The sequence below is a fragment of the Chanodichthys erythropterus genome, chromosome 20 (assembly GCF_024489055.1).
Source record: "Chanodichthys erythropterus isolate Z2021 chromosome 20, ASM2448905v1, whole genome shotgun sequence".
Classification (NCBI taxonomy): domain Eukaryota; kingdom Metazoa; phylum Chordata; class Actinopteri; order Cypriniformes; family Xenocyprididae; genus Chanodichthys; species Chanodichthys erythropterus.
This window is the reverse complement of record NC_090240.1, coordinates 38,041,016-38,067,214: the sequence shown is the minus strand read 5'-3', so window position 1 is coordinate 38,067,214 and position 26,199 is coordinate 38,041,016. Positions and strand designations below refer to the sequence as shown.

Here is a 26,199-nt window from a genome sequence, read left to right as displayed (position 1 = left end):
TTAAAATAAAACAATTCAATCAAATTTGATTTAAATAAATATATACAAACAAACATATGATTAAAAGAAATGCATTTTGATTTAACAAGTAAAAAACAAAAACATGATTAAAATGATTTAAAAAATGAATAAAATAATATATCTAATGTAATGCAATAGCAGCAAATTGCAAATATTTTATCAGAACAGTTAATGTGTTTCCGCAAATTTTATAAACAAATCACATAAAATTGTACACATTGTGTGGAAATGTCGCTATCGCTTTAAAACTTGTACAGCTTTCAAAACAAAATGCATAAAAAGTTTTGAATTAAAAATGCTGTCATGTAAACGCCCCCTACATGTGCACACAAATCATAACATCGTTAACAAATGACACTCAAAACTGCCAACATTCACATACAGATACAGAAGTTTATTAAAGAGGCACATGGCATAAAAATACTTGTACATAAATAAACAAATGTTTGCCATAACTCTGCAAAAGCACAATGTTGGAAAACAAATTAATTGAAATGCCGTGTACATCTGTAACGCAACAATCCTGTGAATAGTAGTTACATTTTCTGTTGCAATTCTAAGGCACAAAATAAGAATTCAGACTAACAAATTTTGTTAAATATAAAATTGATTAATTTTGTCACTTAAATCTAGACAAAAACAAATCATGTTTAGAAACAACTATTTTAACACAATTTCCTGAGGTTAATATCATAGAATGTAGAGCATTTCATGAGTTCTGTAAAAGCGTGACCTTTTCAGAAATGTCTCTGCGTTTGTCCGTCTCCATGAGCACAATGACGTGTGACGCCTGATATCGCTTATCAGTGCTCAAAACATCAGTCGCCAAAACAGTCCATTGCCTTGGCAACGATTACTGCTATTGTCTTTATCTGGAGTTGTTTCTGAACTCTTATCAACTCTGGTCTGATTATCAGGATCGTTAGATAACAGGATCGTTTTGCACAGATCACATAATGATCCTCACTAATATAAACATGAGGATTTCCGGCGCCTATGCTAGTTGAACTTCTGCATCAACGTGAGTTTCATTGGAATATATGTTAGTATTTTCTCTACTCACACTAGTTTGTGTGTTTTCCTGCCCTTCAATTTCACTTGCATCAGAACGATCGCACAATGAACTCTGAGTTTTGTCGACGCAGGTTTGACTGAAGTCATGCTGAGAGTCAGTCTTTCCATCTTTGTCATGCTTTGCACCACTATCGCCATTTTTGTCCTCATCAGAAAGTTCTGGGATGTTTTGCTGACAGTCGTGAGGTGAAACGGCAATCTTACTGCCTTCACACAGCGAGCTACCATTATCAATATTCACCGAAACTGCTTCGTTTGTGTTCGCACAATCTACCGGAGCGTCCAGAACACTGTTGTGAAGCTCTTCCTCATCACTGTCATCATCATGATGCGATACAGGCACCTTATTCTCATCACCACCATCATCATCGTCTTCAGCGCTTTCATACTCCTCATCACTTCGAAGCTCTCCCTCCTCCAGCTCATCGTCCTCGGGCACGACTTTAGTCCTCTTGGCCACGTGCACAGGAGCTTCTGAATGTGGTTCAGCCGGGGAACATGGAGCTCTGGAGACACACTGGACGGCACTGGAATGCTCTAGAACAAGAAGCATAATAGAGGTGTAACGATATATACACATAGTTTATTTATTTGAATAAAAATGTAATTACATTTTTTATTTCAATCAAATTGATTTAAATAAATATATAATAACAATAAGTATAAATACATAAACAAAAACATATAAACTAAAAAAACAAACTCTTAAAACTACTTTCCGTGACACAATAGCAGCAGTATTTGTCAAGTGACAGTGGGTTTGATCCTCCACCATTGACGCTCGCTGGGAGAAATGCTGCCAGTGTAGATCCGGCAGATTTCTGATTGCATGGCTGGAAAAGGCTCTCAGCCAGTCAGATTCGAGAACCAGAACTAACTGTTCTATAAATGAAAATATATAAGCAACTATCATATGGCTGGTAAGAGAATCAGTATGAGATCGTACCGTGATGAAACGTCCGATTTACAGCTGATTTAGAATCGGTTTCCAGAAATTTTATAAACAAATCACAAAAATCTGGTCTTAAGTTAGCCGAAAAGAAATGCAACGGCTGTTTGACAAATACTACAGAGGTGAAGTCAACTCATCGAAAAACGAGGGTGTGGCGAACGATCACAGTGCTGCTGAATCAGCGCGGCTGGCGTCGATATCGCAGACCCCTGCTGGCTGGCTCTGAACACTTTTCTCTCACCAAGCAGCCCTTTCCCTTTCTCCCTCGACCTTTTCACGAACGCCCGAGTTACGCAACGGCCAGAGCAAGTAGCACATGTTCTGCATACAAGTGTGTTGTGTAAGTGTGTGTGTGTGTGTGTGTGTGAAGAGGAACTGAATCCACTTCCTACATAAACATCTTTATGGTTAGAGAACCCGCAAACACTATAAACAAATCAAGCTGAGATTATGGGCTCCTCGTGAGAATCTATACCACATCAACAGCCCTCCATTCATCTTTACCAGAGCTCTGTTGATGGACCTGCTACCAAATGAGTTACATAAGCGAATTGGCATATGAAGAAAGTTGTGCTAGAAGGAACTCTTTCAGGGGAAGTTTGGTCAATCCCACTTGTCTGTTGTAGTGAATGAATTTCACAAAAAAAAAAAAAAAACATGAAGAGAAACAACTTTTAGCTCACAGAAATAAAGGGTGTCTTCTGGACCATGAAGTTTTGTTTTTTTCTCTGCATTATGATCAGTTTTATGACAATTAAACACTCTCCAATGTAATATGCTTAAATATTAAATAAAATAATATAGTAATGACAACCATCACTGAGAATATTAATAACTACAAAATTATTTAGCAAAGTTTAAAAGTAAAATTAGAATGGGGAGAAAATATTTAATTATCATGAAAATTATTTCTCAATTATTTACAAACGTAAAAATATTCCTTGTGCAATATATAAATAAAAAAATGTATCATTAATAATATGATTATTTTAACACATCTAATATTAATTAAATACTTAATATGTAGTAATTTCTAAAATTATTTTAAATATTTAACTTAAAAAAGTAAATAATGCAAAAATATGCAAAATTTCATAACATAATAGAACTTAGTATTATTTTAAAAGATCTAATAATAAACAAATACTGAAAAATTTTAGTAATTGCTAACATTATTTAAAGTATTTAACATAAAAAGAGTAAAATAAGGGGTAAATAATGTATAAATATGCACAATTTATAATGGAAAAAAAATTCCTTATGCTATTATTGATAATATATTATGTTTAATACGTTTAACAATGATTAAATCAAATTAGCAATTACTACAATTTTAGTAAAATAAGAATGGGGTCAATTCGCTTAATTTTCAAGCAAATTATTCTTTAATTAATAACCTAAAAAATGTTTTAATAATAATAATAATGTTTTTAATACATCTAACACAGAACTAAAATTTTTAGTACTTGCATAAAATGCATAAAAATAATTGCTCAATATTATTTAAAAACATAAGAAAATTCCATATGAAAAATAATAAATAATGCATTTAATATTGAATGTTTTTTGCTTGTGATTTGGGGGTGATGTATGATATATTACACACAATATTAGTGTGTGTTCAGAGAAGCGAGGAATGCATTTTGTGCGATTCGGAGTGTGTTTCGTACCTGGTATGTGAGCGAGGAACTCCTGACTGTGCTGTTTTAGAACCACAAAGACTTCTGGGTATTCCACAATAGTCTTGTGCATCAGGTTTTCCTGCAGACTTTTCTTCAGGTCCAGCTCGAGATACCTGCCAAAAACAACACAAACAAATGAAGTGACACGTCACACTACAGCCAACAATATCTATATTATGATCAGCCTTTTTAATGATATTTGATATACATCAAATGATATACATCAGCTTTGATCACAGGAATAAATTACACTTTACTATATATTCACATAGAAAACAGCTGATTGGAATAATATTTCACAATTTTTACTGTATTTTTGATCACATAAATTCAGCATTGGTGAGCAGAAATAGTGTGCATGATTTATCTTCTTCGATTTGCTAAACAGTGCAGACGATTTACTATTTTGTTCCCTTGATTTGCTAATTCGTGCGGACAATTTATAATTTCGTTCCTTCAATTTGCTAAATAGCGCTGACGATTTACAATTTTGTTCCCTTGATTTGCTAAATAGCGTGGACGATTTACTATTTTGTTGCCTCGATTTGCTAATTCGTGCGGACAATTTACGATTTCGTTCCCTCGATTTGCTAAATAGCGCTGACAATTTACAATTTTGTTCCCTCGATTTGCTATATAGTGCTGACAATTTACAATTTTGTTCCCTCGATTTGCTAATTCGTGCGGACAATTTACGATTTCGTTCCCTCGATTTGCTAAATAGCGCTGACAATTTACAATTTTGTTCCCTCGATTTGCTATATAGTGCTGACAATTTACAATTTTGTTCCCTCGATTTGCTAATTCGTGCGGACAATTTACGATTTCGTTCCCTCGATTTGCTAAATAGCGCTGACAATTTACAATTTTGTTCCCTCGATTTGCTAAATAGCGCTGACAATTTACAATTTTGTTCCCTCGATTTGCTAATTCGTACGGACAATTTACGAATTTGTTCCTTCGATTTGCTAAATAGCGCTGACGATTTACTATTTTGTTCCCTCGATTTGCTAATTCGTACAGACAATTTACGAATTCATTCCTTCGATTGGCTAAATAGTGTGCACGATTTACCATTTAGTTCCCTCGATTTATAAATCGTGCTCAAGATTTAGCCGACAATTTTTGTCCTGCATGTCATGTGCAGGGCTCCGTATAGAAGAGATGCCACTGAAACAAGAATTGATTCATCGACTCATAATAATAAATTTATTTTAACATTAATATTCAATCCAATCGTCCATTTTCTTGTGTTGACGTTCGTCGCTTCCAGAACATTCCCATGACATCATGGTTGGAGGTGCGAGAGGAAGCAGTCACGTCTTGGCTCCATAAAAATCAACTCGAGGCTAAATCTCGCTCACGGCTGGAAACTCGTTCAACATGAATCAGTAACAGCTTTAACAAATGCCGTGCCCTTTTACTTTCTCTCACATGACATCACCGAATCCCTGAGCCCTGCCGTCATGAGTCGGAGAGCCTCGTAAATCAGGGATTTTACAGCGGTCGATTCCTCACAGCTTGAAAGTGGCTCGGGATTCATCCAAAACACAGGAGCTTTTAGAGAGCCAGGCATTTCGAACCAATTCCAACAAATACGACGCTGTTGGTGAACATGCAGCCACCTGCGTCAACAGATCCTCAGACGCCTCATTCTGTTTTCCAGGCCAAATCAAAGAGGCAAAAAGCACCGCGAAGGAAAACAAGCCAGACCGAGCCAAACCTCAAGGGATGTGCGAGGCTTTGCTGGCTCGACAGGGCCGAAGGACACAAAACAACGCTTGTGCGCAACAAACAAACGCCCCATTTCTGTGCAAAGAAAACCTCAGCGAGCACAAGTTCAGTTGCATAAGAATTCATATTTATGAACTGCATTATGTACAGATACTGTAGCAATGCAACCTACTCAAGCCTATGCAGAAAAGACTAAGGCCTTAAATGATCAATGTGATCTGATAAACCCGTGGCACACACGCCTTCTGTCGTCTGATTGATAGTTTAGACTTTAGCAAGTAAAAGTCTTTTAGTGTAATTGTACAAACGTCCACCTTCAGCCGTTTACTGGTCCAGCAGGTGAAAATCAGGCATCTGATCACAAGCACTAGCCTGAAACTAGAGATGCTCATAAACACCATTAAAAGCCAAACCAAAGCCACGTTGGACAGAAGAGACGAGCTGCTGTTAGAGAGTAAATCAGCGCTGATGGTTTTCATGCTGACAGTCTTACTGCTGTCAGAACAGTGTGTGTGTGAGTGTGTGTTGGAGAGCACAAGAGTCTCTCAACCACAGGTATGCTCAGAGAGCGTTCACACAAATATCTTTTAAGTAGAAAACAGTCATTTTAGCTGAGTGACTCCAGAATCTGTTCTATTTTAATCTTGTTTTCTTTTGTGCATATATATATATATATGAACACAAAAACTATAAACTATTTCCAAAATGTTTAATATAACATCTGTTTAACTTATAACATGAAAGTAAGGTTAATAATATAACTTAGATTACACATTTTCTAGTTTTACTCAAATTAGGGTGATGCAAAAGTGAGTACACCCCACAACAAAAACTACTGCATCTAGTACTTTGTATGGCCTCCATGATTTTTAATGACAGCACCAAGTCTTCAAGGCATGGATTGAACAAGTTGGCGATTTTGCAACATCTATCTTTTTCCATTCTTCAAGAATGAGCTCTTTTAGAGACTGGATGCTGGATGGAGAGTGATGCTCAACTCGTCTCTTCAGAATTCCCCACAGGTGTACAGATCAGGAGCCACTGAATCACTTTCTCCCTGTTCTTCTTCACAAATCCAACAGATGTGTGTTTAGGATCATTGTCATGTTGGAAAAGTGCACGGAGTGATGGTAGCATCTTCTCTTTCAGTATAGAGCAGTTCATCTGTGAATTCATGATGCCATCAGTGAAACGACACCAGCAGCACTCATGCAGCCCCACATAAGGATGCTGACACCTCCATGTTTCACTGTAGGCACCATGCATTTTTCTTTGTATTCCTCACCTTTGCGACGCCATACAGGTTTGAAGCCATCAGTTCCACAAACATTTATCTTGGTCTCATGACTCCAGAGTATAGAGTCCCAGTGGTCTTCATCTTTGTCAGCGTGGGCCCTGGCAAACTCTAGGCTGGCTTTTTTGTGCCTGGGCTTTAGGAGAGGCTTCTTTCGTCGAAGGCAGCCATGCATGCCATTCCTCTGCAGTGCACGCCGTATTGTGTTGCGCCTGCGTAAGATGAAATGCCTTTCGGAACCAGCAGGTGGCAGTTCCGATGCCGATTCAACATGTCGAATCGGCCAAAAAAAAAAAAAGCCAACGAGGACTAACTTCAGCCGATGGTCCGAAACACCGAGAAAACTTAGTCGGCAGATGAACAAAAACTGACTGACGGCCGACCGTCGGCTTGGTGTGTTCCTGCCTTTAGATAACTAAAGTGAACTTGCATGCTGATTTTCTTCAGCCCTTCTCATCAGAAGACGCTCCTTTCAAGGTGTTAACTTCCGTTAACTTCCATCTCTGTGAGATGGTTGCAGTTCCATCTTTTTTAACCCTTAAATGCATGACTGTTTCGCCAATCATTCTTACATATCCGGGTCTTTATCGACCCGGATCTATATCTAACACAGAAGGATCTCTACCTGTCGCGATAATATAAAACTCCTCTGATATTAGAGTAACAATTACAGAAAAATAAAATAAAAGCGTATTTTGTTACCTTTTGGAGCTTGAAAGGGCTCCGTTTTTGGCAGATATTTTATGCCATCACTGTCCTCATCAGAGCTCATTTCCCATAAATTCAGCAAATATGGGCTAGTTTTATGTTAGAGGTCACCAATATGAGCCCATTCACGATCTCAAACGTATTCTCAAAACTATATAATTTTCAACATCTTCAAAATCAATATTTTGATCACTAACAGCTTCACCAGATCCATTCAGTAACAGTTACAGTCATATTTGATTGCGTTCAGTACTCGCTCTGCGAGCCATTTCATGTTTGTTTTATTATTTTGTTTTCTGTCTAAATGAGTCGTCACTTCAGCATTGTGTATCAGACATTGCCACCTTGTGGAATAAAGGTGAATTGCACTTATTCCGTCATCTAAGATTCAATTATTGTTGTGCAGAAAAAATATCTGTACACTCATACACACCTCGGGTCGTTAGCGACCCAATAAAATTTTTACAATAAAAAAAATGGGCATTCTTTTATAATTTTATTATTTTTTTCTTGTTATATTCTTTATAATGAATTGATTGAGGAATACCAAGAAGGTTGATGTCTAAATTTAAAAAATGAACGAGGAGGAGGGTAGTGAATGAGTAGTGAGTGGTATGCATTTAAGGATTACAATTTTGTACCACTTTTGCTATTCTGACTGATCTTCTTGTAGCCTTCATCTTTTTGGTGTAAAGAAATGATTTTCTTTCTCGGGTCTTGTGACATTTATCTTCCATGTGGTGCCATTGCTGACAGCATGAAATGGGGTTTTAACACCCTTTTATAGTCAACTGTCTGCTGGACACCTGTGTAATGAAGAATTATACTCACCTGAGGTTGAATTCTTGTTAAATTAGAAAAGAATTAAACTGAAAATTTTGTTCTCCAAGTTATTTTATTAACCTTACGTTCATGTTATAAGTTAAACAGATGTTATATAAAACTTAGCCTGTCAACAATTTGGAAATTGCTTTTGTGTTCAGTGAAATATTGTTTAAAATGTTACTTTTCAAAGGGGGTGTACTCTTTTACGCTGAGCACTGTATGCACAGACATATTTTAGTACATTCCCGTTGTTTCCACACACATTCAGGATAATGTTTTGATTTGTCATGCGTTTAGTAATTCTGAATGGATCCGTGTACAGTAGTAGTTAAATGCAGTCAGGTCAAGGCGGTTGGTTTAGTTTTTTAGTTTTTTTTTTTTCATCTCCATGTGGTTCTGCGCAGTATCGTAACTTGACATGAAAATGAATAAAAACTATCTAGACATACTAAATAAATAAAAAAATAAATAAAAAAACGAGTAAGAATGCCAAAAAAAACCCAACAAAATTAATTAATCTTTAAAATGAAAACAGAAAATACAAAAATAATTCAAATAAGGAGAAGAAAAAAATAAATAAATAATAGTATCTCAATGATACTAAAATAACACTGGGGGCAAAAACACTAGCAAAGCCACTGATCCAGGAGCAGTTCAGACTGTGGGCTTTACGACTCTCACACGGCCCTCTGACACGAAAACAAAATCATCTCTGATGAGTCCCAAAGCGCTCCGACTGCGTAACTCCAGGGGAATTTATGAGCAGTGATGTCATTCCCATAAAGCATTTTTTGTCGATTTCATACAAGGAGGAATAAATCAGAGAGAGGGCTTCAGCCAATCGAAAGCCTCCGTTATCTCAGGGTATGTTTCCTTCTTACCAAAGACACAATAAAACACACACATATCACTCAAGTGGCATTTACAAGGACAGGAAGCCGAAAACACACGTCACATGCTAAGATTAGGCCCTAAAGCGATGAGAACATCAACACTCACTGTTATTTTTCTTCTATCGCTGATCAGTGTGTTACAGTATTGTCTGGACTAAGTAAAAGCAATCAAATCATCTCTCATCATGTGTCATATTTTTGACAATATTTGGTTTTATAACGGCTGAAGAGCCCCTATTGTGCCAAGGCTCTTAAATGTGTCTCCTACAACAGGTTCACATTCATCCAAGGTCAAAAAACACTTTAATTTTCTCATAATATCCACTGCAGCATCAGCTCTTTTCTCTCAGCATCTGAAACGGTTTGTTGAAGGATTCAGTCTCTCTAAACCCCGCCTTTCTGAGAACTGCTCTGCTCCGATTGGTCAGATGGCTCATTCTGTTGTGAAACCAAATGCTCATTATCATATCTGAATCTCAGCTCGATACACAGTGATACGAACAGTAACGATGGCGTCGGTTTTACCGTATTAATCTCATCAAAGTGGATTTGCTTTGGCAGCAGAATTTTTTTTTTTCACCAATAATATTGACCAAACAGCTATTGTCGCCAATTACATCTGCATGTTTAACCGAATACAATTGAAGATCATTTACAGAGTTGGCAAATGCATTTCCATGATTTTGATGATATAAGGATTTTTAAAAATCACTTTATAGAGATTGACAATTTCAGAAGCAAATTAATAATAATAAAAAAAGATTATCAAATACAGAAAAATACATTATGAATTAATAAAATACATTAATAAACATTAAATAAAAAAATAATTACATTAATAAATAAAAATAGCATTTAGTAATACACTTAAATAAATGTAATAAACAAAAGTAAAATAATTACATTAAACAAAATATAAAAATAAAAATAAACTTAATACAAAAATGTAATTAATAAAATAAAAATTACATTAATAAATAAAATGCATAACTAATTAATAATACTTAAATTAAATGAATAAATAAATTAAATAAAAGAACTAAACAAAAATAAAATAATTGTATTAAGCAAATAAAAATAAATAAATAGCATTTATTAATAAATGCATAAATAATTACATTGATAAACAAATAAAATGCACAAAATAAATGTACACTAATAAACTAATTTAATTAATTAATTAATTGAACAATCAAAATAAAGAAAAATAAAGACATTAATAAACAAATACATAATAATGAATGTTTATTATTAATCAAACTAAATTAATTAATAAATTAAACAAATAAAATAAATAAATTATATTAATAAAGCAAATAAAATACATACATAAATAAACAAACGCATAAAACAGAAGGACGGATGGGCGGACAGTGTCTTACCTGGGAGAGTTGGCTTGTTTCTGCTCTGCCTTCAGAAAGACTCTGATGTCCTCCTGAGGAATGTGGACGTACACCTTTAACCTGGAAACACAACACACACATGAGATCAGCCTCACCGGACCAAACTGGAAATACACATTCAGTGCTATCATACTGTAGTGTGTGTGTGTGTGTGTGTCTCATTAAGCTCATGTCAGTACAGTTAAGCACTATTTGATGGTGGTGACATGTGTGTGTTTGGAAGGAAAGAAACGTAAAGAGAAAAACAGACCTTTTAACTGCATTCGCAACACGTTTTACTTGCATAACGTGACATATCTGAGTAAAACTGGCTGGATACTGGAATGTGCATTAAGAAAGTAAACAGTGTCAGTTTTGATTTCATCTTGACTTTATTGGGGAATACATACACACACAAATCCACATGGTTTGTGTCCGCAGTCACGCCTGATAAGACTAACTAGCTGGTTTGGTAACATATAGACGGCTAGTCATAAGTTCAGACACATTTGACTGAATTTATGCTTCTCATGATCTTAAAAAACAACAACTTTATTTTAAGTCAAATGTTTAAAATGAGACAACTATAAAGTGTAAATTCAAAAATTAAAATGTAGAAGTTGTAGGGCCTGATGAAACATTTGATTTTTTTCTTAAATTACTTTTTGTTTTAACCATTTTAATTTTTTCTGGATTCCATTTTTGGTTAAATTAAATTTTAGTAATAAAAATTATGTCTAACTGAAATCATGAAACAAATACAATTTAACAAAAATGTATTAAATGTTTAACAAACAATTCCTATGGAATTCTGTGTTTTCTGTTTTAATTTTTCTTGATTATGTTTTAATGGTTTAATTAAAGTTTAATAATCAATTGAAATCATGACACACATAATTTAATTTTAAAAGTTTAACAACACTTGTTTCTATACAAAACCCTGTTTTATTTTTTTCTAATTTCTGTTTTTCCATTTAAATTTTTTTCTGGATTCTGTTTAATGAAATAATAAAATTTTAATAATTAAAAAGCATGTTTAATAAATTAAATAAAAAAAAAAAACGTTAACAATTTAATAATATATTTTGTCGTCTTACAACAATATGGCCTAATCACATGTTTTTCAGAAATTTCTGTTTGGATTACTCTGGATTTTTGATTTGATGCAACCATAAATTTAAATATAAATCACACATACAATCATACAAACTTCCATGTGTGTTATTTCAGAGTTTTCATCACAGCATATTGAAAACGGTCTGAATAAAGAATAAGTACGTGTCCAAACTCTTGACCGCGAATGAAACGGCCCTAAACCTCATCCCTCAGTGTCCGACACCTCCACCCACCATGACGTGTTTCCATTGTGTTCCTGAAGCTGATGGTTATCTTGATAAAACCCATCATTCATTTCAACCCACTCAGACAGAGTCGAGCTTTCATCGGAGCCGAATCCGACAGCGTTCATCACCGGAGAATCCAAAACACACAAATGCACTTATGTGGAAGCGTGGAACATGTTCTGACAGCTGATTCCTGAAATCAAAGCAATGCATTCGCTGCTCTCCATGTTGCGTAACTAACAGAGACGACGGAAAAAGGGATTGGACATGATGCTGAATCATTCAACTCCCTCCGTTCTGTCAGGAGATGAAGTTTATTTGATTTTGTCCCTTGTATGATTTCCAGACACAATTAAATCTCATCTGTATCTCAGTAAGAACAGCAGACATATGGAGCTAAAATGCTCTCAAAATCAATGCATTTACAAAATGAAATGTAAATGTCAAGGAAATGAAAATGTAAAATGTTGCTTTGGCAACTAGATGAAATAAAATATGTGTTTTTATGGTTTATCAGGGCAAGGTATTGACACAAACTTCACCATTCACAAGCTTGTGATTCGATTAAGTTCCAATTTCAATTCAATATCGATTCAGTGCATGGCAGATTTATGTATGTATATGTAATATATATGTAAAATAGTGCATATATTTATCTAAAATATTCCTCTCTAGAGTTATTTTTCTAGCTGAACAGTCTCAGCCTCAGACATCACGGGCCGCTGGCTGATCATCTGGCGTAAAAGGCACACAAAATGGAAATTAATTAAAAACTTTCATCATCTGTCATCTGATTGGTTGAATTGGACAGGATTTCTGGGAGACTTGTGTAGCGTTTTTTAACGGTTTACCTGGAAACAAAGTTGTTGTGATGCCAAACCCCCTCATGGAAAAAGAAAGCCAAAGCAGCACTTTATAAGGTTCAACTAAACAATGATTTGTGATGATTGCGGCTTCATTGTTGCAGTAAACGTTCTTGAATTAATCATTTATTAGATGCACGCCGGTCTGTTATTGTAGGGACATCTACTTTACATTTTCATTCGCCCAAACATGACGCAGAACAAAACAAACTGTGACTAGTTGCGTTACATGTCAATCAAACGTCCTCTTGGGCGGTTCTTGGCCAATGGAAGTTGCGATGGAGTCCAGACCATCAGTCTGAAGCTCTGGCTATGCGAGACTACTAGCTAACTAATGAATTTATGGTCACTGAATGGCTTTTCTGAGGTAATTGTAACGCAACATTGTTCTCAAGCTGTTTTATTGACAGTTGAAACACTGATTGATCAATTACATGAGAATTATTTCAGTAAGTTGTACTGTATTAGTCGGTGCCGATAGCCTCGTGGGCAGCACCAACATATAGCGCCATCGAGTCCTGGCTCGCAGACCTTTTCCGATCCCGTCCCCCCCACTCGCTTTCCCACTTCGCTTCCAGTCTGCTTACTGTCCCATCATAATTAAGGCAAAAATAAATCTTTAAAGTTGTACTGTATCTTACAACATTCCTTCTGATGTTAACTCATGTTTATTTGGTGCTGTAACTAGGAGTAAAGAGGAAGAGATGATTGGCTACAGCAATCTGTCACCACGCATTAAAGAAAGGGGCATTTAGTGTTTAAATTTCTTCATAGAATTGACAGAATTTGAAAGCTGAGACTTTGTTCCATGTCAGAAGTAATACAGCTCAAAGGCTATTGCGATTTATTGGATGGGAGGAGCTACAAAGTTTTGTTCAACTAAAAAAAACAATAGACTAAAAGGTTGATTCTTAGAATTTAAGAATCAATATCGGTTCACCAAATGAGAATTGATTAAAATCAATATTTTTAACTCAGCCATAGAAAATATATGATCTTAGGTTACACATTTGGGAATTTTAAATAAATTAATTTTGACACTTTTTTAACTCCATACAGAGAAGACCGAAACATGCAAAAGTCTAGTAGGGCTATCGCGATTAATCGCATACAAAATAAAAGTTTGCCTAATATATGTGGGTGTACTGTGTGTAATTATTATATATATATATATATATATATATATATATACACACAAACACATGAGTATATGTATTTATTTATATTTTTATATAATTTATATTATATATAAATAAAAATATTTTGTACATAAATAACATATTTCTCTTAAATATATACATTAATTTGTGTGTATTTATATATACATAATAATTACACACAGTACACCCACATATATTAGGCAAACTTTTATTTTGTATGCGATTAATCGCGATTAATCGTTTGACAGCCCTAAAGTCTAGATTAGTTCTGCCATTAATTCAGCTCTAGGGTGGTCTAGTGCTGTTAATACAGTAAACAGGGTGAACTCTCATGCCATGATAACTTAAAGATGATATCCACCACTTTAACCAACTCGTCTGTGCATGTTTAATGAGCTACTGTGATGGAATAACATGAATCAGCACTGATCTCTGGGCTAAAACTGATGAAAGTAAGCACTGGCTTTCACAATAACTTACAAAACTATCAAACCCTCCCTTAAAAGATGCCTGGAATCAAGAGCAAGTCATCCAAAAGATGCCCAACTCTATTCTAGTGTTGATTTTGTGGCCTATTATCACACTGTAAAGAGTTTATTTCCAACTCCAAACCACAGCTTCATTTCTGCATGTATGCTCCAGCTGAATTTCATGGTCTGAATAAAATGGCAGACGTTTCGTAATAATTACAACATGCTGACCCAAATGGTTCTAGAAAGAAACAATTGCCACTTTCATCATGTTTTTCGTCAGTTTGTGGAAAAGTTAAAAAATGAATCCGTCCCACTTTTCCCTGGCAGTCTGTCATCAATAAACTCTGACAGAACCGACAAAAAGAGCCAGAAACAATCTCACTGACTGACAATGCTGCGCTTATGCCACACGTCAGCTGTAAAATGTCCTAAAGATTACATTAAACATCAGAAATGAGATGCAGACGTCAAGAAATCTGAAAATGTCAAGCACCCATCAGATGTCAGTGGCTCTGTTGAGAAATATGGCGTCGACTTAAGACCTGCGTGTTTTAAAACGGCATCTTCTGCTGAGCCGTGAGAGTCGTCGTCCAATCGGATCAATGTTAAATCGCTGTTTGTCAGCAGTCAGAGTCATTACGCATGCATTTTTCTTGTTTTGATGGCATTTTATCTAATTTAGCCAATAAGCAAAACTGGCTGAAGTAAGAGTATTGAACTTTCTTCTGTGATCGAGAACTGCAGCACAGCTAAAAGGTTTGAGCTGCGCCCTCTACTGTACAGGCGTGAATTGGCATTTTCTTCAGCCTGAGGCTTATTCATTTCACTTTTGGCCTAAAAGGGTCTTTACATTTGTCAAAATGGGGTTTCGGCCCATAAGGATGATTAAAATACGATTAATCGTGCAGCACTAAGAACTTGTACATTTGAAGTCAGATAAATGTGGCGTTGACAGGATACATACTTTTGCCGTTTGACCGGATCTGATTCTGAAGGATGAATGTAGTCGTTAAGAATCTCATCGAGCACTTTGTTATCAGGAAACCTGAGGAAAGGAGAAATCAAGTAATGAAAAACAAATAAAAGTTTGCACTAAAATGAACATTATCAATATTTACACACCCTCACCCTTATGATTCTGACAAATCATACAGCTCTTGTCCATACTACAGTTCATAGTGACCAAAACACTTCTGTGGTGTTTTCTGAATCCTGACAGATATGGTTACTATGAATTGTTCTTCGAGATCTCTTGTTTCAAGGATTTTGAATGAAATAAGAGTCATTCTGATGGTCCATAAAGGTTCTATAAGTATTCACTTTCATTTTTATCCTTAAATAATGCTACCAATAAATGATTGCCTTGTCCAAATACCCACACTTGCGGTCTTGGTCACTTGAGACTTGTGCATGTGACAGGAAGTAAGTGCACAAGACTGTCCCATGTCTTAAAAAGTAAAATAAAGTATGGCATAGCAATAAACACAATCAAACCGGACAAAATATAACCATTTAGCCATTAAAAACATGAAAAATTTAACGAAAACAATGTTGGCCAGGCAAGTTTGTTAAGTTTTGTTTTGAAGAAAGATTTTCTTTAAAGTGAATTTCGTTTAGTATAAATTGTATCTTAATTTTAATACATTTTTCATCATCCAATTACCTGGATTTAATACATAAAAAGCAATATAAAGGGTAAAAATGCCCAAGTGCAGTGCTCTTAATGCACACTAAACCCACACTATCTGGAATACCAATTTGGAGCAGTATTCAAGGCTAAGCGTATCCCATCATGCATTATGTTTGGGAACTCGCATGCACCGAAATCGTGAATTTGACTGTGTTAAATTAATTATATATTACATATAATTTGGTAGCAATGCATAAAGTGTTACACATTTTATCCATTGACTAATCAAAAGTTCTGGACACACTTGCAGTCTTCACGCCCACTTGAACACTTGAGCCAAATACAGGAAATACATCATGTAAGTAGACAAGTGGTCAAGTGCAAAGACCGCAAGTGTGGGTATTTGAACAGGGCAATTGGCTTTTCATTTTCCAAGTTAATGCATGTCTATTAAATTATGAAACCTATACAATTTATTGAAAAGTTAATGAAAAATTACATTTTTAGGGCCCTATGAAATCCATTTTACTTTTTCACCCCAAATTCGTTTTTATTTTCCTCAAATTCTGTGTTTTCTGTTTTAATTTTTCTGGATTTTGTTTTAAAAGCTTTTAATTAAAAAGCATGACCAATTCATAAAACAAACACAAATTAAAAATGTAATAAATTTTGTTACAATAATAGGCCCTATGAAATGTTTGATTTCCCCCCCAGAAATTATGTTGTCTGTAATAATTTTTCTGGATTTATTTTATAATTCAAATGTATTATCAAAAACGGGGTTAATAAATTAAGGTATAACTAATTAATTAATAATTTAAAATGTAATCAAATAAAAAAGAACAATCCATATCACGATTAGATTAAATGTACAGCCTTGCTTTTGAATTATTAATCCAGATTTTGCCAAATTCCATGACATACTGTACATTACATGATTCTATCCAGGTTTACCACATCGCAGAAATCATAAAACGTCATCACCCAAAGCGCTGAATAAATACTTTTAAAAATACCGAAACAGAAGAGAAGGGTGTTTTATACCTCTCTGAATAAACCGCATTGCTCTGAGGAAAATGGATCTTCAGATGCCAGTGGAATCGTCCTTCCCTGCAGGATTAAAACCAGACAGATTTCACAATTGAGTTATTATGGTTCCCAAAACACCATCTAGACCACATAATGCAATATACATCCCGGTCCAGAGTTACTGACTCACATCAGAGCAATAATTTGAAAATCTGATCGATGTGAAGCTCTGAAATCATGGTCTCAATGTTCTAGCAGAGAGAAAGTTATGTTCATAAAAGCTCGGTTTGACAGCCAACAGCAAAGTTTTTCCAGTAATGAAACTCTGACTTGACAAAGCTGGACAGTCCAGGCAACATCACTATGCACAACAATAAACCGGTTCACGTAATTCAGATTGCACATGTTGATCCAGGCCTGTCTGGCATCATCGTTAGTATTTACTGGAACAACATGCTGGAGTGTCGCCCGCTCTGACAGGCCAGTGTTGCTAATGCAATCGAGAAGGTGTGCGTTTGGAGGGAACGAATCAATGCTGGGCATCATGGTTATGATGACGATAATTCAGTTGGCCGAAAACCCATGTTGAGCCACATAACTGGAGTACAGACAATAAAACGAAGGGTTTCTTTACAAGATCCAAAGAACATGAAATACCACTGACCGTTTCCACAGCTGCTGCTGCCAAGAGTTTTACACTCAAGACCTCTTAATGCATCATGCACGAGCCAGAAAACTTGGCTCTGTCAGCGCCATCCTGGCACTGATCTGCTTCAATATGGATGAAAAGAAACAAATACAAGCCCTGTAATCAGCCGGGCAGACTGATCTAGAGCTTAGATTCTCTGCCCGAGCCGGAGCCCGGGTCGGGCCGGGCCCTTGATAAAGCACGTCACGTGTCATGCGCAGCGTCTCGTCCACTCGCAGTCTCGCACGCGTGACGCATCACACCTGCTGTGTGCGGCACGTTACGGCTGCGACGCGGCTACCGGAGCTGATTCGCGGCTACTCTAGTCAATGCTCGTGTTTACACCAGCCGCGCCGCGGTGTGTTTGAGAAGCATCCCAGAAGGGGCTCACTGCGCCGCTTCGCTAAAGATAGGCGCCTCGCTTATTTTTGACGCGCGGCTCAAATACAAAATAAAGTCAAAATAATCCTGTAAACTCCTGCTGATATTTCACATCACTATAATGACAGAAACTGAAGACAAGAGACATTTCTTTGTTTTTGTTGTCCATAACTGGAATTTTAAGTGTGTTAACTTCATCTGTATGGCTACAGCAAAATAAAGTATGGCATAGCAATAAACACAATCAAACCGGACAAAATATAACCATTTAGCCATTAAAAACATGAAAAATTTAACGAAAACAATGTTGGCCAGGCAAATCTAGTGGTCTCGCGAATCCAGCCGCTTCGCTTCTGAAATGCTTCTGGTGTGAGTTGACACCGCTCAGAGGACGGAACAAAACCTTGTCGGAGCCGAAACGAGGCTTAAGTACAACATGGAGCTTGAAGAAGCAAAAAAGTTAAAACAGGAGAATTAACTTTGAGCAAGTCTGGAGGAAAATCGGAGGTATGGAAACATTTTAAACTAGTTTTAATAAACAAACAACGCAGTTTACATGCTTCTTCCTTGTCGTATTATTCATTAAGATAGGCCTAATAATTAATAAATTAACTTGATAAATGTTACAGATATGTTTACTATGCACAAACAAATGCTTTTCAACTTACATGTGCAAAATTCAGAATTAAATGAATGTGCTGCAATTTGAACAAAAAGAGAGTCTGTAGTCTACGTGTTTTAGCCATTAAATAACACATATAGTTTCAAGTTTAAGTTTTGTTTTGAAGAAAGATTTTCTTTAAAGTGAATTTCGTTTAGTATAAATTGTATCTTAATTTTAATACATTTTTCATCATCCAATTACCTGGATTTAATACATAAAAAGCAATATAGCAGACAATTTAATTATGACATGGAGGCGCCGGCGCGCCGCGGTCACACACCTTTTGAAACTGGTAACACGCTGTCACCGAATTTACAAATGCACATCTTGCTTGTTGCTCACACACATATTATGTTGAAATAACAAAATGTTGAAGTAACATTATTAATAATAATTAATCTTTAAGAATATTTAATTGAATGCTGAATGTTGAGCTTGTTCAATTTAATAAAATTAAAACTTTAATTATGATAATTAAAATAATTTAATATTTAATATTGAGTGGCCAATTTTTGCTCATTTATTAATAGTATTTATATAATTTATATAACTGCGCAGCTCCCCCCTGTAGCCTAAATGATCTAGCACAGCATCACCTGCGTTAAAAAAAAATAAAAAATCTGGCGCCGCCCCTGGTTATAAAGGCCCACATATTAAAAATGGTCGGGTTTAAATCGGGCTCGGGCTCATAATTACAGTGGACGTGTCGGGCCGGGCCGTGCTCGGACACAACGTGCTCGGGCTCGGGTAGGGTCGGGCTTGATTTAATACATAAAATCTAAGCTCTAGACTGATCCCACCCTCACTGGAGCTGTGTCAAACCAGCAGCGCTGCTGTAGGGCACATGGATGCCAAGTGTAAACTGGGATGGATGGATAGATGGATGGACGGATGGATGAGTGAGTGTATGTGTGGATGGATGGATGGATGGATGAGTGGATGTTTGAATGGATGGATGGATGAGTGGATGTGTGTGTGAAGGATGGATGGATGGATAGATGAGTGGATGTGTGAATGGATGGATGGATGGATGGATGAGTGGATGTGTGAATGGATAGATGGATGGATGAGTGGATGTGTGGATGGATGGATGGATGAGTGGATGTGTGGATGGATGGATGGATGAGTGGATGTGTGAATGGATGGATGGATGGATGGATGAGTGTATGTGTGAATGGATAGATGGATAGATGGATGGATGGATGAGTGGATGTGTGAATGGATGGATGGATGGATGAGTGGATGTGTGAATGGATGGATGGATGGATGGATGGATGAGTGGATGTGTGAATGGATAGATGGATGGATGGATGAGTGGATGTGTGGATGGATGATGGATGAGTGGATGTGTGAATGGATAGATGGATGGATGGATGGATGAGTGGATGTGTGAATGGATAGATGGATGGATGAGTGGATGTGTGGATGGATGGATGGATGAGTGGATGTGTGGATGGATGGATGGATGAGTGGATGTGTGAATGGATATATGGATGGATGGATGAGTGGATGTGTGAATGGATGGATGGATGGATGAGTGGATAAGTGGATGTGTGAATGGATATATGGATGGATGGATGGATGAGTGGACGTGTGAATGGATATATGGATGGATGGATGAGTGGATGAGTGGATGTGTGAATGGATATATGGATGGATGGATGGATGGATGAGTGGATGTGTGAATGGATATATGGATGGATGGATGAGTGGATGTGTGAATGGATAGATGGATGGATGGATGAGTGGATGTGTGAATGGATGGATGGATGGATGGATGAGTGGATGTGTGAATGGATGGATGGATGGATGGATGGATGGATGAGTGGATGTGTGAATGGATGGATGGATGGATGGATGGATGGATGAGTGGATGTGTGAATGGATGGATGGATGGATGGATGAGTGGATGTGTGAATGGATGGATGGATGGATGGATGAGTGGATGTGTGAATGGATAGATGGATGGATAGTGGATGTGTGAATGGATAGATGGATGGATGGATGGATGGATGAGTGGATGTGTGAATGGATAGATGGATGGATGAGTGGATGTGTGGATGGATGGATGGATGAGTGGATGTGTGGATGGATGGATGGATGAGTGGATGTGTGAATGGATATATGGATGGATGGATGAGTGGATGAGTGGATGTGTGAATGGATATATGGATGGATGGATGAGTGGATGTGTGAATGGATGGATGGATGGATGGATGGATGGATGAGTGGATGTGTGAATGGATATATGGATGGATGGATGGATGAGTGGATGTGTGAATGGATGGATGGATGGATGGATGAGTGGATGTGTGAATGGATGGATGGATGGATGGATGGATGGATGGATGAGTGGATATATGGATGGATGGATGGATGAGTGGATGTGTGAATGGATATATGGATGGATGGATGAGTGGATGTGTGAATGGATGGATGGATGGATGGATGAGTGGATGTGTGAATGGATATATGGATGGATGGATGAGTGGATGAGTGGATGTGTGAATGGATATATGGATGGATGGATGAGTGGATGTGTGAATGGATATATGGATGGATGGATATATGGATGGATGGATGGATGAGTGGATGTGTGAATGGATATATGGATGGATGGATGGATGGATGGATGAGTGGATGAGTGGATGGATGAGTGGATATATGGATGGATGGATGGATGAGTGGATGTGTGAATGGATATATGGATGGATGGATGAGTGGATGTGTGAATGGATGGATGGATGGATGGATGAGTGGATGTGTGAATGGATATATGGATGGATGGATGGATGAGTGGATGTGTGAATGGATATATGGATGGATGGATGGATGAGTGGATGTGTGAATGGATATATGGATGGATGGATGGATGAGTGGATGTGTGAATGGATATATGGATGGATGGATGGATGGATGAGTGGATGAGTGGATGTGTGAATGGATATATGGATGGATGGATGGATGAGTGGATGTGTGAATGGATATATGGATGGATGGATGAGTGGATGAGTGGATGTGTGAATGGATATATGGATGGATGGATGGATGAGTGGATGTGTGAATGGATATATGGATGGATGGATGGATGGATGGATGAGTGGATGTGTGAATGGATGGATGGATGGATGGATGGATGAGTGGATGTGTGAATGGATGCCGTAAGGCCGAAAACTTCTGAAATCTAAAATCTAGATCAACTGATCAATATTATACCGTATAAAAGCCTAAATTAAACTTATTAATTGAAGCAATCATATCTCTTCTGAAGACATGGTGTAAACCTCTCAATTCATATAGATTTATTTTACGATGTCTTTATGAACCTTTTGAAGAGTCAGAGTTTTGGGTGAATAGACTTTCAATGGACAGGAATCTCTCATATTGCATTAATAATATCTTATTTTAAGTTTTGATGATGAACAAAGGTCTTGAGGGTTTGGAGCAGCATGAGGGCGAGTAAATGACAGTAACATTTTTGGGTGAACAAACCCTTTAAACACTCTCCTGTTTACCGTTGCATGAGTCAAAATGGGCCAAAAGGTGAAGAAAACACTCAGCGCTGACTTATTTGCTACATATGTCATGAATCACATGAATAGAACAAGAAGAATCTTTGATATGCCCATCATCCGCTGACTCATCTGCTTCCACAAAACCCTGCGTGCCAATCCCAGAGAGAGTCGCTGCCAGGACTTGAGCACACACACCAATCCAGATGGCACTGTTACACAACCAGCCCCTCCAAAACACACACTTCAGACGCGAGATCAGATATCAAGGTTCTGGCAGAACAGTTCGAACAGGAATGGTGGTGAATTTCCACCCCGGGGTGGGCAGCAGGTCAGGGCGGAGGTTCTGGGTTTGGTCGGTGTGCCCTGTGGAGGAGGGTTTCCTTTCACAGGTGTAAAGACGTTCCAGCATTCTGCCGCCCTCCAGGCAAAGGAATTTATGAGTTTGCACAGGCTTGGCAGCCCGCTGGAGATCAGGACGGAGGGCGTGGAGGAGAAGGCCTGGAATACCAGGTGCAAAGGCATTGTTACGCCTCCAACAGCCAATGGAAACTTTTTTTTTTTTTTTCGTCCTAATGGAAAAAGCTATGTGATGCACTGCAAAAGGGATTTTCTTCCTCAACATTTTTTGGCTTCTTTTCCAGTAGAAATATTTAAAAAAAAAAATGGTTTAAATGAATTGAGTTTGTGATTCAAATGAAAACAAACATCTGTCAATGGGGTCAGAAAAAAACCTTTATCATTCTGACCCCTTCATTTTGATCCATTTCTCCGAAAACAACACCTTTCTGGATCTCAAGTAAATATTTGGGTATTTCTGTTCAGAGGTATGTGCCGGAGGACAGGAAAAATTGGGACAGTCAAATGTAAAACAAAAATACATGTGAGTTTTCTAATCACCATGGGCACTGGTTTTGTTTTCATAATATTTTTGGAATACAGAAGGAGATCCAGGATTCTTCAACAGTGAGGTCAAGTCACTCATACACCTGTTGTAGGCCCTGGGCAAGGAAAAACCATAAAAAGGTGTCTTATCATTTACAACACCTGGTTAGCCCTCAGCTACAGCTCCCAACTGGTCGCTCAAGTCCAGATCTTTTCTCAGGCTGTCCATGGTGCAGAAGCCAAAGGACAGAGAGTACTGTAGAGGTACTCGAATCCAGATCCGAGAGCTTAAACTGACCTGCAGACTGGAGAGCTTTCTGATAAGTTTAAAGGGGACCTATTATGCAAAATTCACTGGTGTTTGAACATAAATGTGTGTCGGCAGCGTGTACACAACCACCCTATAATGGTAAAAATCCACCCACTCCTTTTGTTTATTCACCCCATAAATCAGAATCAGTGTCTCAAAATGGATCACGTTTTCGATACATTGTCACATCAATATGTAACAGGTGCAGTTACATAGGCTGCCACCATTTTGTTTGTTTTCTGTTTAACTTTTATTAGACTGCAGATCAAAAAGAAAGAATAGGCCTATTTTAGCCGAATTCATAGGATACAGTTTGATTCTTCTGTCTGCAGAACATCTCCCAGACGAGTCACTGAAATCACTGCATCGGTTGTGCTCAATGTAGAGCTGCACGATTAATCGATAAAAGATTCAAACACCCACGCAATCTCATTCCTAAATGACAACGATTCACCTGTGTCTATTAAATCTTTGACAAAATCCCACCAGAACATTTAAATCTGTGTGAGCCAGAGAGAGCCGTTGTCATGTATAGGTAGGAAACAGCCTCACAAATAGTCTTTTGAACAACAAAGTGTCATTATTTCTGTGTTATAATATTCATATTATCACAGAAGTACTCGGATAAAAGATTATAGTTCAGATATAAACACTGATGTCTACGGTAGCGATCAAAATAAAGTAAATCACCTTTCGAAAGTAACTTGATGCTTCAAATAGCGATCGTATTGGTTGCATCGTTACACCAGTAGGTGGCGACAAGTGACTGTTTTTTAAAAAACTTGTGCTTGTCATTGTATCATTCATTCAAAAGATTTGTTCAAAACCGCAGATTCAACCAGTAATGAAACAAGTGAAATATTTATGAGTGAGTCATTGAATCATTCGCCTTCTTTTAATAACTCATTCAGATTAAACATTTTAAATAGACTGCAGTCTCAATTTGACAAGAATCGTGCAGCTCTAGCTCAATGCAAAACACAAAAGGTTAACCAATGCAAACAACGAAGAGACTCGGAAAACCAACAAACAGCAGAGAACAGGTTCAATCAGATGACCTAACAAGTGAGCAATTTCAAAAAGACGCTTGAGAAACAAAGCCTGTTGGGTAACAGGCACCCCAGAGTTAACAAGGCTTTTATTATGTCACTCTCAGGAAATCATTATCAACAGAAACAGGCACTTCTGAAAGTGCCAGAAGTCTTAGACTAAATATGCTTTTCAATTTACCAATGGCATTTATTTGCAGTAAGCAGCCAGAAGCAATCCATGTCTGAGAAATGACATCAACAGGCTCAGTTAATGTGTTAAATGCATTCAAATGCGCTGTGAACGCAGCTATCAAAAGGGAAAAGAAACAGTCAAGCAGCATCACTATAACTAACACAGACCCTAGAAACCACACAGCAACATGTTTATATGGATATTTTTCTTACGAAAACCCATCACTTCTCTTCAGAAGGCCTTTATTAATGCCCTGGAGCCGTGAACTATCCCTTTAAAAAACAATCAGAACACTTTAGCAAATGCATAGTAACGCACTGGCAACTACCCAGAGCACTTCAGGATGGATCTGGAAAGGCAAACAGCACTCAGAAACTGTACAAATGTAGTGCACTGGTTGCAAAGGCTGCAGAATCCATTCAGAGGCCCTAAAAACTTGCAAGGACTCGTTCCAAAAGCAGCTTAATGACACCTGCACAAGTCAACATCACTCCAAACGAGCCCTGGCACTCAGTCACTGGCCGAAACACGGACAACACGTCCCGTTCAAAAATTAATCAGTTATTCTACATGACATCTCGAAGGTAACGGCACGTACACTCTCAAACACGAGCTGGGCCTTCACCTGAGGCAGATGTTGCGCAGTGAAGTCTGCATAGCGTCTGGCTGAACACAGTGAATGGTGCCAGTACAGAGAGGACACGAAATGACCGGGACACGGCGATCTGCAAGAATGAAGGCGTGAAAAATCAACGCCAGAAGCTACAACCGTGCTTTGCGAGGACAACACATAGAGGCGACCACGGACAGGAAAAATCCTTGTGTCCTCAATGTAAACCCAACAGATGGGTGTAGGACTCCGTGTTCCACCCGTGTTGCACGAGCCAAAACTAACGCTATTTATCATTTCCGAAAGAATTTGCGAATTCTGCTAAGTGGCTTGTTAAGGAGCTGACATTGATCCTCCTGAGGAAGCACACAGCTTTACAGTGATTTAGACTCGTTCGGGGGCAGTAAAACTTCATCTAGAACACATGTTCACGCAGTAAACAACACGCCAACAAGGAGCATCCTGGATCATAAACTGAAGCTCTGAACTTTGACCGGAGCACTGCATCGCGATCAGTCAAGTTCTCGTGTCTGATGTGTGTCGTGGAATTTGAACATTAATTTTCAGAGAAGTCTTTGGCTTTATCGTCCGCATTACGCCCATCCCTCGGCACATCTGTCGCAGACGGACCCTGGCGAGCTGCGAGTCTCTGGCGTGTCGCTAACCATGTGCAGTTGCTGAACATCTGCTTCTGATATTGTGTACTTGGTACATTCTGAAACCGATTTCACTCCCTCGTTTGTCCTGCTTCTGTCGCTCATACCAGCCTGTGAATGATCCAGCTTAAATGTCATCTAATACACTGAAATATGGATCATCACTTATACAACTTTTGAGTTTACCTTGGAGTGAGAATTATGGA

At 37.7% G+C, this 26,199-nt stretch overlaps 1 protein-coding gene across 1 annotated transcript in view; it reads right to left on the bottom strand.

Annotated features, from left to right (window-relative positions):
* Positions 1–263: 263 nt before the first annotated feature.
* znhit6 (zinc finger HIT-type containing 6) overlaps positions 264–26,199 on the bottom strand; it is a 33,502-nt gene continuing 7,566 nt past the window's right edge. The window contains exons 6-10 of the mRNA XM_067370886.1: positions 17,079–17,144; positions 15,369–15,449; positions 10,566–10,646; positions 3,718–3,842; positions 264–1,632 (exon numbers count right to left, since the gene is read on the bottom strand). Of these exons, the coding sequence (XP_067226987.1) occupies positions 1,016–1,632; positions 3,718–3,842; positions 10,566–10,646; positions 15,369–15,449; positions 17,079–17,144 (970 nt within the window). The 3' untranslated portion in view covers positions 264–1,015. The remainder of the gene's footprint in view (positions 1,633–3,717; positions 3,843–10,565; positions 10,647–15,368; positions 15,450–17,078; positions 17,145–26,199) is intronic.